General features: G+C 39.2%; 1 protein-coding gene across 4 annotated transcripts in view; it reads right to left on the minus strand.

The window, feature by feature from the left end:
- Positions 1-2,366: 2,366 nt before the first annotated feature.
- The window catches only part of TET2 (tet methylcytosine dioxygenase 2), a 70,925-nt gene continuing 58,537 nt past the window's right edge, over positions 2,367-14,754 (minus strand). Inside the window, exons 6-10 of one of the 4 annotated variants that reach the window (XM_032686593.1) lie at positions 14,051-14,201; positions 12,254-12,343; positions 9,549-9,686; positions 7,767-8,127; positions 2,367-6,447 (exon numbers count right to left, since the gene is read on the minus strand). In XM_032686593.1, the coding sequence (XP_032542484.1) occupies positions 5,030-6,447; positions 7,767-8,127; positions 9,549-9,686; positions 12,254-12,343; positions 14,051-14,201 (2,158 nt within the window). In that variant the 3' untranslated portion in view covers positions 2,367-5,029. The remainder of the gene's footprint in view (positions 6,448-7,766; positions 8,128-9,548; positions 9,687-12,253; positions 12,344-14,050; positions 14,202-14,754) is intronic. The other 3 variants (XM_032686596.1, XM_032686595.1, XM_032686597.1) reach the window with 3 other exon arrangements.

A 14,754-nucleotide genomic window follows, 5' to 3' on the forward strand; every position in this document is an offset into this window, starting at 1 on the left:
GGCAGAAGCTGCCTGAACGCTCGGCCGGGCAATCCCCAGTTGTTACTGACGTGCGGTGGTTCGGGTAGTGACTGTAGGCGGTGCCTTGGTCACGGCCACCGGCGGCACACGAGCGAACTGCCCCTGTCCGGGGGAGAGCCCGTGCTCGTGGGAGGAGCACAGTGGGCACATTTGGCTCCTCAGTGGTCTTGGGTGTGAGCGTGTTGTGCCTGTGTCAGCAGCACCTCTGAAATGAGATCTGTCGAAGTGCACTGAGGAAATTATGTTGAAAGGCAGCCGATGGGAATGTTCATTAATGGCAGGATTCTTTTCCAAGGAAGGGTAAAGGGGTGCGAGACCTCTGTTAAAGCTTGTGCATCTGTCGGTTCCAGCTGTCTAGTGCATGAAAGTGCACCTGTGCACAGAAAAGAGCAACACTTGGCTGCTGCAGTGTGCTCGCCTGCCTCAAGACATTTCCATCTGGGAATATGCTGAGAGCCAGGGGTGAACATTACAGATCGCTGAGTTTTAAATCCCCTTGTCCCCAAGACACTTAGCACATGAATGCGCGTAGCAGGGGGGCTTTTCCCGAGGTGCGTGGCATTGATGGATGCGGTAACAGGGGCTGACAACAAACTCGGGCTGTTAAAAAAGAAAGCTTGAGAGGCTTTTAAGTACCAATTGTCGCAGAAACATTTTGCTACTGTGGAGAGTAATTTCTGTCTATTCCCACAGAATAGGATATTTCAGTATTCAGTCCTGATATTCCTTGAAGCTAAACAATGGGACCATGAAAACAAGCTTTTGTCTGATGCCTGCAAGAATGTATGTCCTGGTGTTGATTCAGACACGCTTTCCTATTGCTTCTGCTTTCTTTTAGCTTATGTGTGATTTAGATTATACCTGAGGTTTTAGGCTTTTATAATTTTTTTTTTTTTTCTTAATCACAGAATAACTTAGGTTGGAAAAGACTCTTAAGGTCAATAAGTCCAACTGTAAACCTGCACTGCCAAGTCCACCACTAAACAATGTCCCCAAGTGCCACATCTACATGTCTTTTGAATACCTCCATGGATGGTGACTCAAACACTTCCCTGGGCAGCCTCTTCCAATGCTTTACAACCCTTCTGGTGAAGAAATTTTTCCTAATATCCAATCTAACCCTTCCCTAGTTCTGTTTGTTGGAGCATCCTGCCATTTGGGAGTAATTTGAAATCAAGCAGAAAAATGCATAACCGGGTAGAGATAAATACCCCAAACCAACAGTGAATCCCTAGAGTCTCCCCTTTGTCCTGGCTCTGCCAAGTGTGTATGTGTGGCTGTTACTTGAGCAGTGGGGCAATTCATCAGCAAATACGCCACATTCATTTGTGTACACAAACACCGATAGAAAACCAGTAGTGACACTCTACTCCCTCTTCCTACTCACAAAAATACCTCCCTCCTTCACGGTAAACACAGATTTTAAGGAGCAGTAGCCTGGGCTAGGTAGCCTGCATCCCAACCTGTAAGAGTCAAAGCAGAACTAGGAGTAAAGGTGATGCCTAGACTGCCTGTTTTGGAGTCCCGAGTGATGCATTTTGTTTGACTGTGATGATTGAGTTGAGGGAGATGGAGGTGGGAGAAACTGATGTGGGGGGGTGGACCTGCTTTGTTGTTAGCTGATAAAAATTACAAGGAAAGACAAGTTTCTGCAAGACAGACTTAGAGTGCATTAAATAAATATAAATTTTATTAAAAACACCCACATCTCAGCGTTATCAGGAATGATATAATAATAAACAGCTTTCAAATAACCTGCATTACATTACAATACTTACAGTATTTATAACCATCCTCAGATTCTTTTTATAGACATACCAAACATCTCATGAAAATGAATGAAACTAAAGTAAAAAAAAAAAAAAAAGTAGAACATAAGCATAGAAAATGCACACAGAAGTTCATTACCTTAGTGTCAAACTGCTAAAGTTTCCTACACAAGTTAACCACTAGCTTTAGAAGTGAACTTTATACCGCTGTGCGTCAATCAAGATGAAAAATTCATTCAAGTAAAGTTGACACCACTCAGAAGCATCTTCAAGTATGGCTATAGTCAACCTGATAATCCTATACAAGCAACTCTGTCTGCTTTGTCATTCGTTCCAACTGAGGCAGGGTTCTGTACACCACAAATTACAGCTCACGTATGTACAATACAAAACCGATTCACCAACCAAGCTTCCTGCTCCTGCTGCCAGCAGTTTGGCAAATGACGGTGCACGGCATATTAACCAAACATCTGCTATGGATTATGTGACGTATACAGGACTTTAAAAGAAATCACCAAAAGATGAAGATATATAATGATTTAATTAATCTGACATATAATCATTGTTATTTTTAAAAAAAAAAAAAGGCGAAACTTTTGTTTCAATGCAGTGGGTAGAGTCACAGAGTGAGAATTAAAAACCAAAATTGCCATAATAAATATTTGACCGTTAAACCCAAAGGCCTCCTTTGATTTACTTGAGTCAGGTTGTGATTCTTTTAGTTAGAATTTCTTTCGACCAAACTTTATCTTACAGTATATTGCACAAGATATATCTGGGACATGGAGGTTTGCATGTTTAGGGAAGCCCTTGTACAGACTGTACCTTTTTATATTTTATTTTATTTATTACAGTATCCAAGAAGCCTTGTTTAGAGAGTGACTTGAACAACTCTAGCAAACAGTCACTTGCCAAACCCCTGCCTTACATTTTTCCCTTTAATCAGCTCAGTGCATTCTACTTTCTTTTTGTTTATTCATTTGAAACAGTCAAAACATTCTAAATCTCTTAAACACTTCCATTACAATAAAAAGAGCTAACGAATTTACAAAATTAGTTTTAGTTACACAATACATGTACAGGAAAAATAAGAGAAGGGATTCAAAAGAAAAACATTAAATCCCTGAAAAAAAGAACAAAACAAAACAAAAAACCCAAGAATAATATATTTAACCTACAACAACTTTACATACACACAGGTGACACATTGGCATAGGAGAACATGAGCTGAAATATCCCTGAATTTTTAGAACCAAAAAAAAAGTAAAAAAAAAAAAACAGTTGAAATTCAAGTTATACTTGCTAAAATGTCAAGTATTGAGAGTTTTTTTTGTTTAGTTTTTTGTTTGTTTGTTTTTTCAAAGGCTATTGGGGGAAAAAGATGGTATACAATATATAAACTTTCACACTCAGTTCAATATCCTATTGCCAAACTAGTGTTGAGGTATATGACAAGTAGGAACATCACTCAAACCTTTTAATGTATTTTTAGCTCACATTATGATATATTTGTAGCAGGCTGAGTAGCACCATGATGTGAATTCAGCTCAAAACCCAAATATATATAGATTTAATATTTTTACAGTACTAAAATACTAAAGCATTGCGTTAAAAAAAGTTTTGTTTACAATTTAATTTACTATACAACTCTCCTGCTTTTTTTTTTTAATAGAAATTAATGATTTAAAACCACCACAGCAAGCCAGCTGCCTATTTTTTTTTTCTATTTAATCAACGGAATCACGCAGAACTAACCCTGTTTCATTCATCTTGTGTAGGCATCGGTCTGCTCAATCTTCCTGGAAAAGAGGACACTTGCACCGAGAAATGACTTGCACCACAATGTACATAATTATCAACACAAAAGCAATCTGCCATTCGATATTTGGGGAGCGTACAGATCTCTAAAAACAGCAGAAGCCCAAGCTAACTAGTTGTAGTTTGTCGCATGCTGCTAATTATTACCTGTGGTTAATATAAAATTCTTTCCTTAAAACTGTACATATTTGAGCAATGAACTTGTCATAATAATTGTAGAAAACAGTTTACAGTATAGCTGTGTGAGATGAGCACCAGAAAAAGATGTGTTTTGTGTACTAAAGTATTCCCTTATATCCAGTAAGCCCCATTTTTATCATAACTGACTGTATTAAAAATGGATATGTAGCCCACTAGCAGATGCATGGCTAAACCAAAAGTATTTAAAAGCTTTTTTTAGTTTAAAAAAATTATCTTTGCATTTTAAAATCAAAGTAAACTCTTTTTTTTTTTTTTAATGTCTTAGTACCTTAGCATTGTTCAAGTTGCCAAGCTTAGGTAGACAAAGTGCTTTTGAAACACTATTTAAAAAAAAATATCTCTCTCTATATTTTATTGTCCTTTTCTAGGACTTGACTGGATGAGCAAAATCCAGAGGTCTTTGTAATTCCCATATGTTAAAAAGTAAGCTTATTTTAACACCAGGTAAATTCAATACATACATGAATGAAAAGGTCCTCCCTGTTGCTGAAGAACATTTGACTACATCATTGACATTTTGTTAAAAGGCATTAACTGTTTGACTGATAAAATAAAGACACCATTCTCTTAGATAGCACCATGGTTTTAGAATATTCGAACAAATTCAGTGTTTTGCTGTCTATTAGTTATGTTTTATACTTATCTACTTTGTTAAATAAAATCAAAAGACTAATAAGATTACAGTAAAAACTGCATGTTAAAAAGCCATAATTCCAGTATTTCAGTACATCATAGATTCAGCACCAGATGTTATTTTAAGATTCCTGCAGTTGTAATACTACAGTATTTTTTTTTAGGGTTTTTTTTTTGCTCCTGTTTCATGACTACGCAAACTTGATGACATTAAAAGTGGCCACAGATGTGCAAAACTGTAAGAAAAAAAAATCCATTTGCAGATTTTCTCTTTCAGTAATGGAGCCAGTGTTTTCAAATGTAAATTGTGAAACACTTTTTTGTTGTTTGTTTTTTTGTTTTTGTTTTTTGCATAGGATGCTTTGGTCTTGTTTCCTACGTGCCATCTGTGACCACTTAAAAATCAGTGGAAAATAAGTGCGCTAGTGAGATTACCTCTTTTTGCTGGTGTGGTGAGGCTTTTTCCACCGATGAGTTCCATAAAAACACTGTTTTCTTCTCCACCCTTGCCCTCCCCAAAACCTAAAGAACTACTACCCTACTGACAAGGTATTTTTTCGAATGAGGTAACCAGCAAAGGTGTGAAGTCAGATATATCGGTTGTAAGGCCCTGTAACCCGTGTAAAGGCATATGGAGATGTAGTTACTGTGGAGTCTGTGGTGACCGACAGTGTCCTTTGTGCAAGAGACTTGATGAAGCGCACGTACGTTGGCTCAGAGGGTTCGTGTGGCTCCGCAGGCTCCCGCTTCGCTTTTTTGCCGTAAGATTTCTGAGGCACATAGTCTGGACCGTACTTCTCACATTCCTCTTCCTTCTCTCTTGCCTTCTCAGCCATCTTTGCCTCCCACAGAGCCAGACCGTGTTTTGGCTCATTCATGCTCTTGTGCTGGTAAAAGACAAGGGATATTCTGGTGGGATGGTTCCTGTTGGGGTTTTTTAAGGGAGTTGTTGCGTGGAGCTCACGTTTTGCACACTCTATGAGAATTGACCCATGAGATGGAGCAACTGCCACTCCTCCAATTTCTGGATCCAGAAAGTTCTGCTCACTATCTGACCAGACTTCATCGGGATCCTCTGTTTTTTCTGGATTCAGCACATCAGTTTTATCTAAACCACCCTGGGGAGTAGTCCTGTCATGGTTTTGACCTGGAAGCATGTTAGACAAACCATTAACTGCATGTGAAATAATTTCATTATCCTTATTTTGGAGGTGCAGTGAATTAGGAGGACTACTAAACATACTTGGAGCAGAATGGTAGTCGTGTGGTAAATGAGGAGGGGGTTGCACGTGATGATGTTCACTTGTTTTACTCGTGGAGGCATAATCCATGCTCGGGTTACTCAGATTAGATTTTAACCTTGAGGCAACCTCCATAAAATGACCATTGGCCTCATGGGTGGAGTAAGAGGAAAAAGACCCTACGTGGTGTACATTAGGTCTAATGGAGCAATTACTGAAGGAGTCTACCTCCATATTTTGGTTTCCATAATTCAAGTACTTGGGACCAAAACTCTGGTTATTCCCAAACCTGTGCTGGTATAATGTTTGAATGGGTGGTAGACTTAGTTTAGACATATAGTCTTGGCTCTGGCAACTATAGAAGTCCATGTGCTGATGCTGGGAAGGGTAGGAGCCCAAGTAAGAGGGGCAGTTGTCCATAGGTATGTTTCCATTGCATTGGTAGGGTGGATATTGGTTATTTTGACTTAATGATCCCGAATAAGGGTTCATGGGACTGGAAGAATTCAAATAAGACCCCACAGGCTGTGATGAGGTTGTATAGAGGTTCATGGGACTGGACCCTCTGTAGGGATCTGAAGTGTATGATGAGTTTGGATAAGCATTGGCTGGATTAGGCAACCTTACATAGAGATTTGCAGAACCTGAACCCGAGTAAGAATTAATAGGATTTGACTGAGAGTTGTTAGGGAGAGTGCGCTGTGGATGTTGATGCTGCTGCTGCTGCTGTTGTTGTGTGGCTGGTCCTGAAAGACGTAAAAGATCTGTAGATGTGAAAAGGAAAAAACAAACAACCACACAACAAACAGCTTTAGGAAAAAAACCCCACCAAAAACCCAAACAACAACCCAACAAATAACATACTTTATAAGACTTTTCATGACATGTATCTATGAAATATCTAAGAAAAGTATATCATATGATGCATTAACAGAGACTCCCTTTCTCAGACCTCAAACACAATCCTTTAATTAAAAAGCCGAATAAATACTAAGTCTACTCTTCTTTTTTGGCAAATATCCAGTGAGATCAGATGTTAGTGGCAACGGGGAAAAGAGGACAGTGCAATCTGTTCAGAGTCACATGCACAAAATCCAAAGAGTTGAATCATCTTTTAAGTCCATGAAAGGGGGCATCAAAGTGCTCCCAAACAGCTGTGCACAAAATTACTTCATTTTCCCCAAGAATATCTAATTCTTCTCATCTATATGAATAGAACTGTCTTCAAAATATGTCCCTAGCTTTATGTAAAAAAGCAACATTCACTGATAGACAGAACAGTGCAGTAATAGGTGAGATTAACTGAAGTTGTAAGAGCAAAAATATAATTCATTAAAGTGCAATGCCATTGTTTAATGGTCACAACCCTATCCTGGGTCATGGGACAGCTGACTTCTATTCATAGGTATTTCAGTGACCTTCTGGGTGGCCTTGGATGTATTGCTTTTTTCCTCTCTGAGAAAACTGCTGTAACAATAAATTAGTCCTGATGAACCCCTTTGCTCAGGACTCTCAAATCTACTGATGAAAACTGCCAGGGATCGTTGAGTGGATTTTTAAACTCTTACTCCACTACGGAAAACCTGTTTTGCTTTTGGTCTTGAGGCAGAGTATAAATACTGGTAAAGAGGTTACGCTTGAATCCCCTCAAATTAGGAGGTTCTCCATTACAGTGGCAGACATTGAGTGATGTGTAGGTCATTCTTTCTTTGGCAGCAGCATCACACACTTCTCTTCACGGCTTCTAGCACTACTAGTCTTTTAAAGATACTTTACAATACACTGGATGACAAGCAGAGTTTGCTTCCAGATTTCTACAGGTGTTAACTATCCAACAGTAAAGGATTTTTCATTGCAACTTTTCTTTTTTTTTTTTTTTCTTCTCCGGAGTTGCACCAAATTCAGTACTCTAGTATTTATAAATATACATTATTGATATTCACTTTCAAGAATTCTCTTGCCTTTTTACTTCAATACGTTCTTGGGCTGAATAATGGTTTTCTTGAGATTGATTACAAATGGCCCTGGTTTCTAGGAAGCTTACCGCTGTTGATAAAGATCCTGACCATATTCACGTGTTTACCTGCTAGCTGCTTTGCATGACCTCCCACTTCAGAGTTGCCTTGCTTGTTGCGTACTGCAGCAGACTTCTCTCTCTCAGCTTTGCTAGACCCATTCTCCAAGGAGGAAAGCTTTTCTGCAGCTGCTTTCTTTGCTTCCAGCTTCCTTTGCCGACAGGTCTTAACGGGCTCTGCTAACATCCTTACTTTTCGGCGAAAGGAGGTAAGGACCTGGATGCTGCCGTTCCTCTTCTTCTCCTCCTGGCCTTCAGCACTTCCAAACTCATCCACATCAGAGACTTTGTATAACGGGAGCACGTGGAGCTGCTCATCTTCTGGTGTTTGGCCAATTTCACGATTGTCTTCTCTAGTTAGTGTGCAAACCTGTAGGAAGGGTGTATTAGAGATCTGAAACACTGTCTCTGCATTTTGCCTTGCCCTGCCACTGTCAGCATCGGCATCTGGCAAGTTATTTGTAAACTACAAGTTTCTGTGCAATTTATGCATATCACAAGCCTGCAGTTTCATTCCTTCCATTACTCTGTTGGATGGTGTTAAGAGAAACAGAAGGTATATGTATCTATTTCTTTTACTTGTGCTGAAATGGACATTATAGTTAGGGACTGCCCTAATGTGAAATAAACTGTGATCCACTGTGCTGTGGCCAGAGAGCTAAAGCAGTGGGACCTGGGACTTTGTACTCACCTGAAGATTTTTTCACTACAATACATGACGTAGCTACCTATTAGAGATAGTGTGCAATATAACATTGTATTGTATTTCATTCCCAGTCAGTGGTAGCTTCCAAGACTTTGTGAAGGAGCCAACTACTGTAATGTTAATAATAAGATTTAAGAAAGTTACTGTTGTGTCATGCAGCAAGCTCATTGTGTTAGTTCCAGCTAAAACAGGTGTTGGGTGGATCTTGGTGGAATAAGATGCTGATGGACATATTCTGCAGCAAAATCATTACATCAGCTGGTTTTAGGAGGAAAGCTCAGCTGGAAATGTATATTGTATTGGTGGTGATTAACTTGACAATTAAGTCAGACCCTGGAAACAGGAAAAAATTAGTTGGAATTAAAGAGGCAGATGCTCTATTTGATTGTAATAAGAGCTGCACTGTGAATCTAGGTAGTTGCTTCAAACTACAACTATGATGATTATTCAAAACTGAAGAGTATTCTTTCTCTTATTTGCCCCAACTGTATTGTCACAGAGATAGCAGGCAAGGAACAGAAATAATCCAGTATACATTGAAAACCAGCTTGTTTTTCTAGTATCTTCTACAACCTTTGCTCTACATGCTACAACTCAGAACTGAAGAGAGTAAAGAGTGCATGTACAATGCAAAGGATGGCAAGTCTTGCAGACTTTCTGCTCATCCCAAGCAGGAATAAAATTCAAAACTTTCAAAACCCTCTTGGAAAGAAATTGTTTGTTTCCACTTTATTAGAAGATATAATCCAAAGTTGTTAGAAAAGAAGTATTTCAAGGGGACAAATATAAACCATTTTGTGCCAGCAACACAGAAACAGGCATTTCAGCCCTGTTGGGATCTTCTTTCCATTGTCTTCACAGTTCCTCTTTCACCAGTTCTGTATTAAACCTTTCTTTAATACACTATCTCAGTTGAAAGAAAAATTGTGTAGGGGATAATAAGCTAGCTCAGTTACTGCTTAATGTTTCTGGGTTTTTTAGCAATCTGCATTAGGCAGGCGTAAATTTAAACAGGCGGGAGATAACGTATTGAAGACACGAGGTGAGTGCTGGAGTAAGGAGGCTGTTACACGTCACAGACTTACCAGTGTGCTCCCGTTCTGCATGTTGTGCAAGTCTCTGTGAGCATGAGCACAGAAGTCCAGGCAGGCAGTGACCCCTGAGAATGGGCGACCTTCTTTTAAACCCAGGCGACACTCAGGTGCTCTGTGTTCGTACTCGATCTGGAGAGACAGGACAGGTTTCACTGCAGCCGAGCTGGATGCCCCAGTATTAGCACCCAACTAGCAATGAATGCTCCACGGTGACAACGTGCAGGTCTCCCTAACGTCTTGGACGTGACAACAAACAGATCTTGAAGGCACATCAAATGAATAATTTGATGGCAATTTCGTATCCATGCTTTATTCCTCACTGCTTTGTTCCCTATTACCTTCTCTGGCATGATTGTGAAATTAGCCAATAATACTTTTCCTCATGTATTACTTTTGATTTTCTGCCAGTGGTTGGTGTTTTTACATGACAAATGCAGAACAAAGTTTCCGTGACTGGCACTGTGAGAGTGATATGAGTGTAGACTGGAAGTATACCAAGCTATTAAGAGAAAATGGCTGTAGAAAACTGACTTCAGAATTACTTCATGAAGAATAATAATTTGCTTTTTGAATTGTAATATTTTGGCATGCTAAACATGTATTTCATTAGCTTAAGTACAGCTCTAACCCCTGACTAAAAAGAGAGAGAATTCAGTCCAGACAGTATTTTGTACCCATGCACTCATTATTAAGGAGATTTATAAAGAATTCATAATGCAACAATAAATCTAACATAAAAAGAAAGGATTTTTTGATGGAAGATCAAGCCTTAGAAAAATGATGGTTTCATATTTTATTTAGAAAATTAAAAAAATGAAACCACATTTGTAAAATGCTTTGCTGAAATTCCTGAATCTTTCAAGTGAATACACAAAACATCTACACTTAGTGGAACTTAGTGGATCCATTTTAAGTTAAGGTTAAATTAGAAGTTTTGCCAAGTCTTGATTCAACATCACTAAAAATACATCGTTTGCTCACACACATTTAATTTTTAAATTTGAATTATTTACTTCCCTGGAATTTGAAAATAAAAGCAGAGCAAAACTTGAAATGTGTAAACTTCTTTGGAATTAAAAGTGAGTGGTCTGAAATGTTAGCCAGACTATAATTGTCTGATTATACTATACTGGTGCAACTGCTCTCTGAGATGTTCTGTTGGGTCCAGTTGGGAAAGCAGACCCTTTAATCCAGAAGCGGTCCAGATTTGGATTAGAATATATCCCAGAATTTGAAATTTCAGAATTTGAAGAGTGATTGGTTTTAGAGCTTTTCATTTTTAGAACCTTTTACAATATCATACAAATTAAAACTTGATAATCTCTCTTTAAAACCACTGACCATAGCTGGATGACGGTTTCCCCAAAAATACAAGGTCTATGGGAATCTTCTGAAATAGGCCAAACTATATACATGCCTTATTACATAAGGTAAAAATTGAAGCTTGTAAAAACATGTATTTTCAACAAATGCTGGGGAGGACCACAGCTTACTTGGACAAAAGTTCTTTTGTGAATTTTTCTGGGAAAAGAAAAGCAGCCCAAGCAAAGAACCATTTTATTGTTCACCACCCCTTCATTTTTTCTTCTTCCTCTTCCTTTTTTCTCTTGCAGAATGTCTCTCAGATATTTGGACAGATAACCACAGCTAGTGGGCACACAGCCATAGTTTTCTCCATAGTGAGTCTTCAAATATTATCTGATCAGGTAAGTAAAGCTGGGTAAGTCTGTACTGAATCTGCTTACCCTGTCTAACTGCTACTAAATATGCAGTAAAGGAGTGAATTTTACAGTAGATAATAATGGACAGTTCTATGTTCATTTACTGTTTCTGTTACAGTTGAAAATCTGTCTTGTGCTGGTTGCATAATGCTGTCAACAGGGAAGCAAGATGATGTCACAGGTTGCAGTAGATGTTGATAGTTTGGAAACTGTAAATTCTGTGAATGTTCATAATAGTAGGGAACACGAGCAATGAAAACGAAGGCTAGCAGTTTTATGTTTGCAAGTGGTATGTTGTCAAATTTTGATGTAACTATCTGAAAGGCATTTGGTAATGAAATGTAGATGAGACACAGCCACACTGGTAACATCATCAAGGCTCTGAATGTGCTTGTGTCTGCAAACAGCTGATACACAGAAAATACGCGTGCACAATCCCCTCACGCAACAAGGCTGGTACAGGCACTTGTGTGCGTACACAGGGCTCAGTGTGTTCAAATATAAAACTTCCCTTAAAAAGCATGTTTATCATGGCTATTTTGGTGAAAACTAAATTCATCTGCTGCTTGAGAGAGCAGAAGTTAAACTGTGGCTTCAGGACTGGAGTGCAGTATGATACGCTGCCTTCTGGCGCTGTTGCCAATCTCACACCATGTTCATGGCAGTTTTGCTAGTTTAGGTGGTAACTCCTGCTAAATCCAAAAATTTGTGTGTTAGAGCTGAAGACTGAAGTAATTTTACTGTGTTGATGTAGCAAAATGATTAGTTCTATTTAGTGGACCGAATTCTGCTAGTTTTACTTGTGAAGGCATTTTAAGTGGAATTGTTCATTTCCATTTGTCTTTTCCCTCATGACAAAGAAATGCTGGCACAAAATATACATAATGGTTTGTTGCAAGGCTGAAGCACTAGGAAGTGTGGTAAAAATCAGGTTATTTCCATGACTTCTCCGTTTCCTTTTTTCCCCTATCATACCTGGTTGTTATATGCATCAGGTGCAAGCTTCTTGTAGGTGGGTGCCATCAGGGTTGACAGATTCTGCAAATTGGATTCTAGTTTTTCTTCCTGTTAGGAGATGAAATAGAATTCAATGACATTTCCATACTGTATGCCTGGGATCTAAGCAGTTAGGCTCTTTACACAATTATGTTTACACTGATGCTTGTGCAAAGGCCTAGACCATTATCATTCTTGATTAGACAGTAACTGTTGTGAATCTCCTTTTAATTTTATTGTTCCACAGCCCTTAAAGGAATGAAGCAATTAAAGCAGAGTAGTAGGATCTTTGCAAGAGGATATCGTATACTGTAATCATAATTTGTTCTGTATTAAGAAGAATCACATTCTTCATCATGAAGGTGTTTTAGATCTAACTGTGGTAATCCTCATTATTTTCCCTATTGGAGTTTTGGGAAAAATAATATCCTTCAGAAAGCTTGAGAGATATAACATCAGAACGGTCCATCAAGTAAATCCAGCTAATTTAAGAGTTTTGCACATTGCAATGACAGCACTTTGAAACCCTGAAATATCTGTATGTGCAGCAATTTAAAAATATTGTAATATTTCAGCCTTCAAAACCTTCCCAGTTCTTAAGCAATGAAGAATCATGGATGCATCTAGTAATTGTTGATATGGAGGTAGGAATTACCACATTTCTTTTTTTCTATAAGATGTACACTTTCAAAATAAAAGACTCTTTAAAAATAAAGAAATCTAATAACATACTCCAGAGTTTTTCCCTGTCCTCTCAGGATGAGAATCCCAAATTCAAACCCTCACATTGCGAGGCCCTTATTTTTAATTTCAAGTGCATAAAGAACAGTGGCATACTGGAGTGATATACTTGTTTTTAGGAGTGTTTGTATTTTAGGAGGGTGTGAAGAACTGTGAAAAAACAGGTTTCAGAGAGGCACGTGTTTGGTTTGTAGTTCCTACCATGGGACTATATCCCAGTTTGTGAGTCTAAAATGACATTATGAAATTGTCAAAAAATATCTTGCTGTGACCTTGTGGCTGCTGCAGGAATTTGAGCTTTTGTATGGCCTGTAGGTTACCATTTGTTAACATAACTTCTAGTTTTTAGTGGTGAGACTCCTATTTGGGCTGACTAAATTTGCATGTGTTTTCCAGAAACCAGACTGGGCCACTGGAGCTTCACATGAATCGCTGGAGGTGTCCAGGAGTTGCTGCAGTCATAAGTTTAGAGGTATATTGTGTCCAGGCTAAGGTCAATGTTTGTTACTCTGACTCATTTTAAACATCTGCCAGTTTGCTGTAACACAGAGTCCAGTCTGGAAACATTCAATAGGGCAGGACTGTATGTGGAATGAGTCTTCCCATCTTCTTCTTCCTATTGTCCTCTCAGAGTTTCATCATGTTTGTCTCCATTGAACCAGTCTGCTCTGGTTCCCAGTGGCAGTGTTATGTGCCATTAGCTGGTAAACCTTCCACGGTGCCACTGGGGAACGCCCAATTGCAGGCCTAATACAGCCAGAATTATTCAGGCCGTGCCCTCTCCTCTAACTGTGAAAGCCTGCAAACATAGTTTCAAGTCTCAGGGCTTTTACCAGCTGTCAGAATTTGGACAGTCAATTCAGCTGGCTCAGTGACTGAAATCAATTGGTTTTGACTGGCAGTTATTTAATTGTCCTACTTGTACACCATCCAGGGAGGCCTCTGGCCCCTGCTCTCTTGTACTGTATCTCTATTTACAGAGTGACAGAAAACATTTCCTTGCAAATGAGGCTCATTTTGGAAATAGACACCAACCTCTTTTGGGTCGTCCCCCATCAGCTTAAACTTTCTTGGAATCTTGCTTCTGGCAAACTTACAACCATTGTAGTACATGCTCCAGGAGCAACCAAAGGAAAATGAAGCACCACAAGTTTCAGGGTCCAGCCCTTGACATGCACAAGTCCGTCTAGAAGAGAATACAGCTGTTAGCAGCAGACAGGTCACCCTGGAGCATTCCCGCAGTGGGCATCGGCGTTCTGCCAGCTCTGCGGGGAATCAGGGGTACAGATCATCTTCCATCAGTAAAAAATGAAGAAATGGAAAAGGGAGGTTTACACACTATAGCAGAAAAATTTATCATAGTGAATAATTTCATGGTTACAAAGCAGGGTCTATGGGGTTTGTACACTTCTGTGAGAAACTCGGCTTTGCTTGGAAGAGGATATGTTTGTGTGGTGCCTTGTTAGGTACTGATATTCATGGCACCTGAGGGGCTTATGCTGACAGCACTGCAAGAATGTGGGAGCCCTCTGGCAGGGGCTGAGCAATAATTTTTGAAATATGACTCTACCCATGAAGTCAAAGTAACACACAGTGACAGCTATGGTAATTTTGGTCTAAATGTTCTTCTCTCTCAGAAAGGCATGGGAAAATGATACAATGCAATTTGCTTAGACTGAGGCTGGCTTCTCTAGGCTTACAGTATGATTCAATGCATCTAGCTTTTATTTCAGGGTTGA

The sequence above is a fragment of the Chiroxiphia lanceolata genome, chromosome 4, assembly GCF_009829145.1.
Source record: "Chiroxiphia lanceolata isolate bChiLan1 chromosome 4, bChiLan1.pri, whole genome shotgun sequence".
In the NCBI taxonomy this organism is placed as follows: Eukaryota; Metazoa; Chordata; class Aves; order Passeriformes; family Pipridae; genus Chiroxiphia; species Chiroxiphia lanceolata.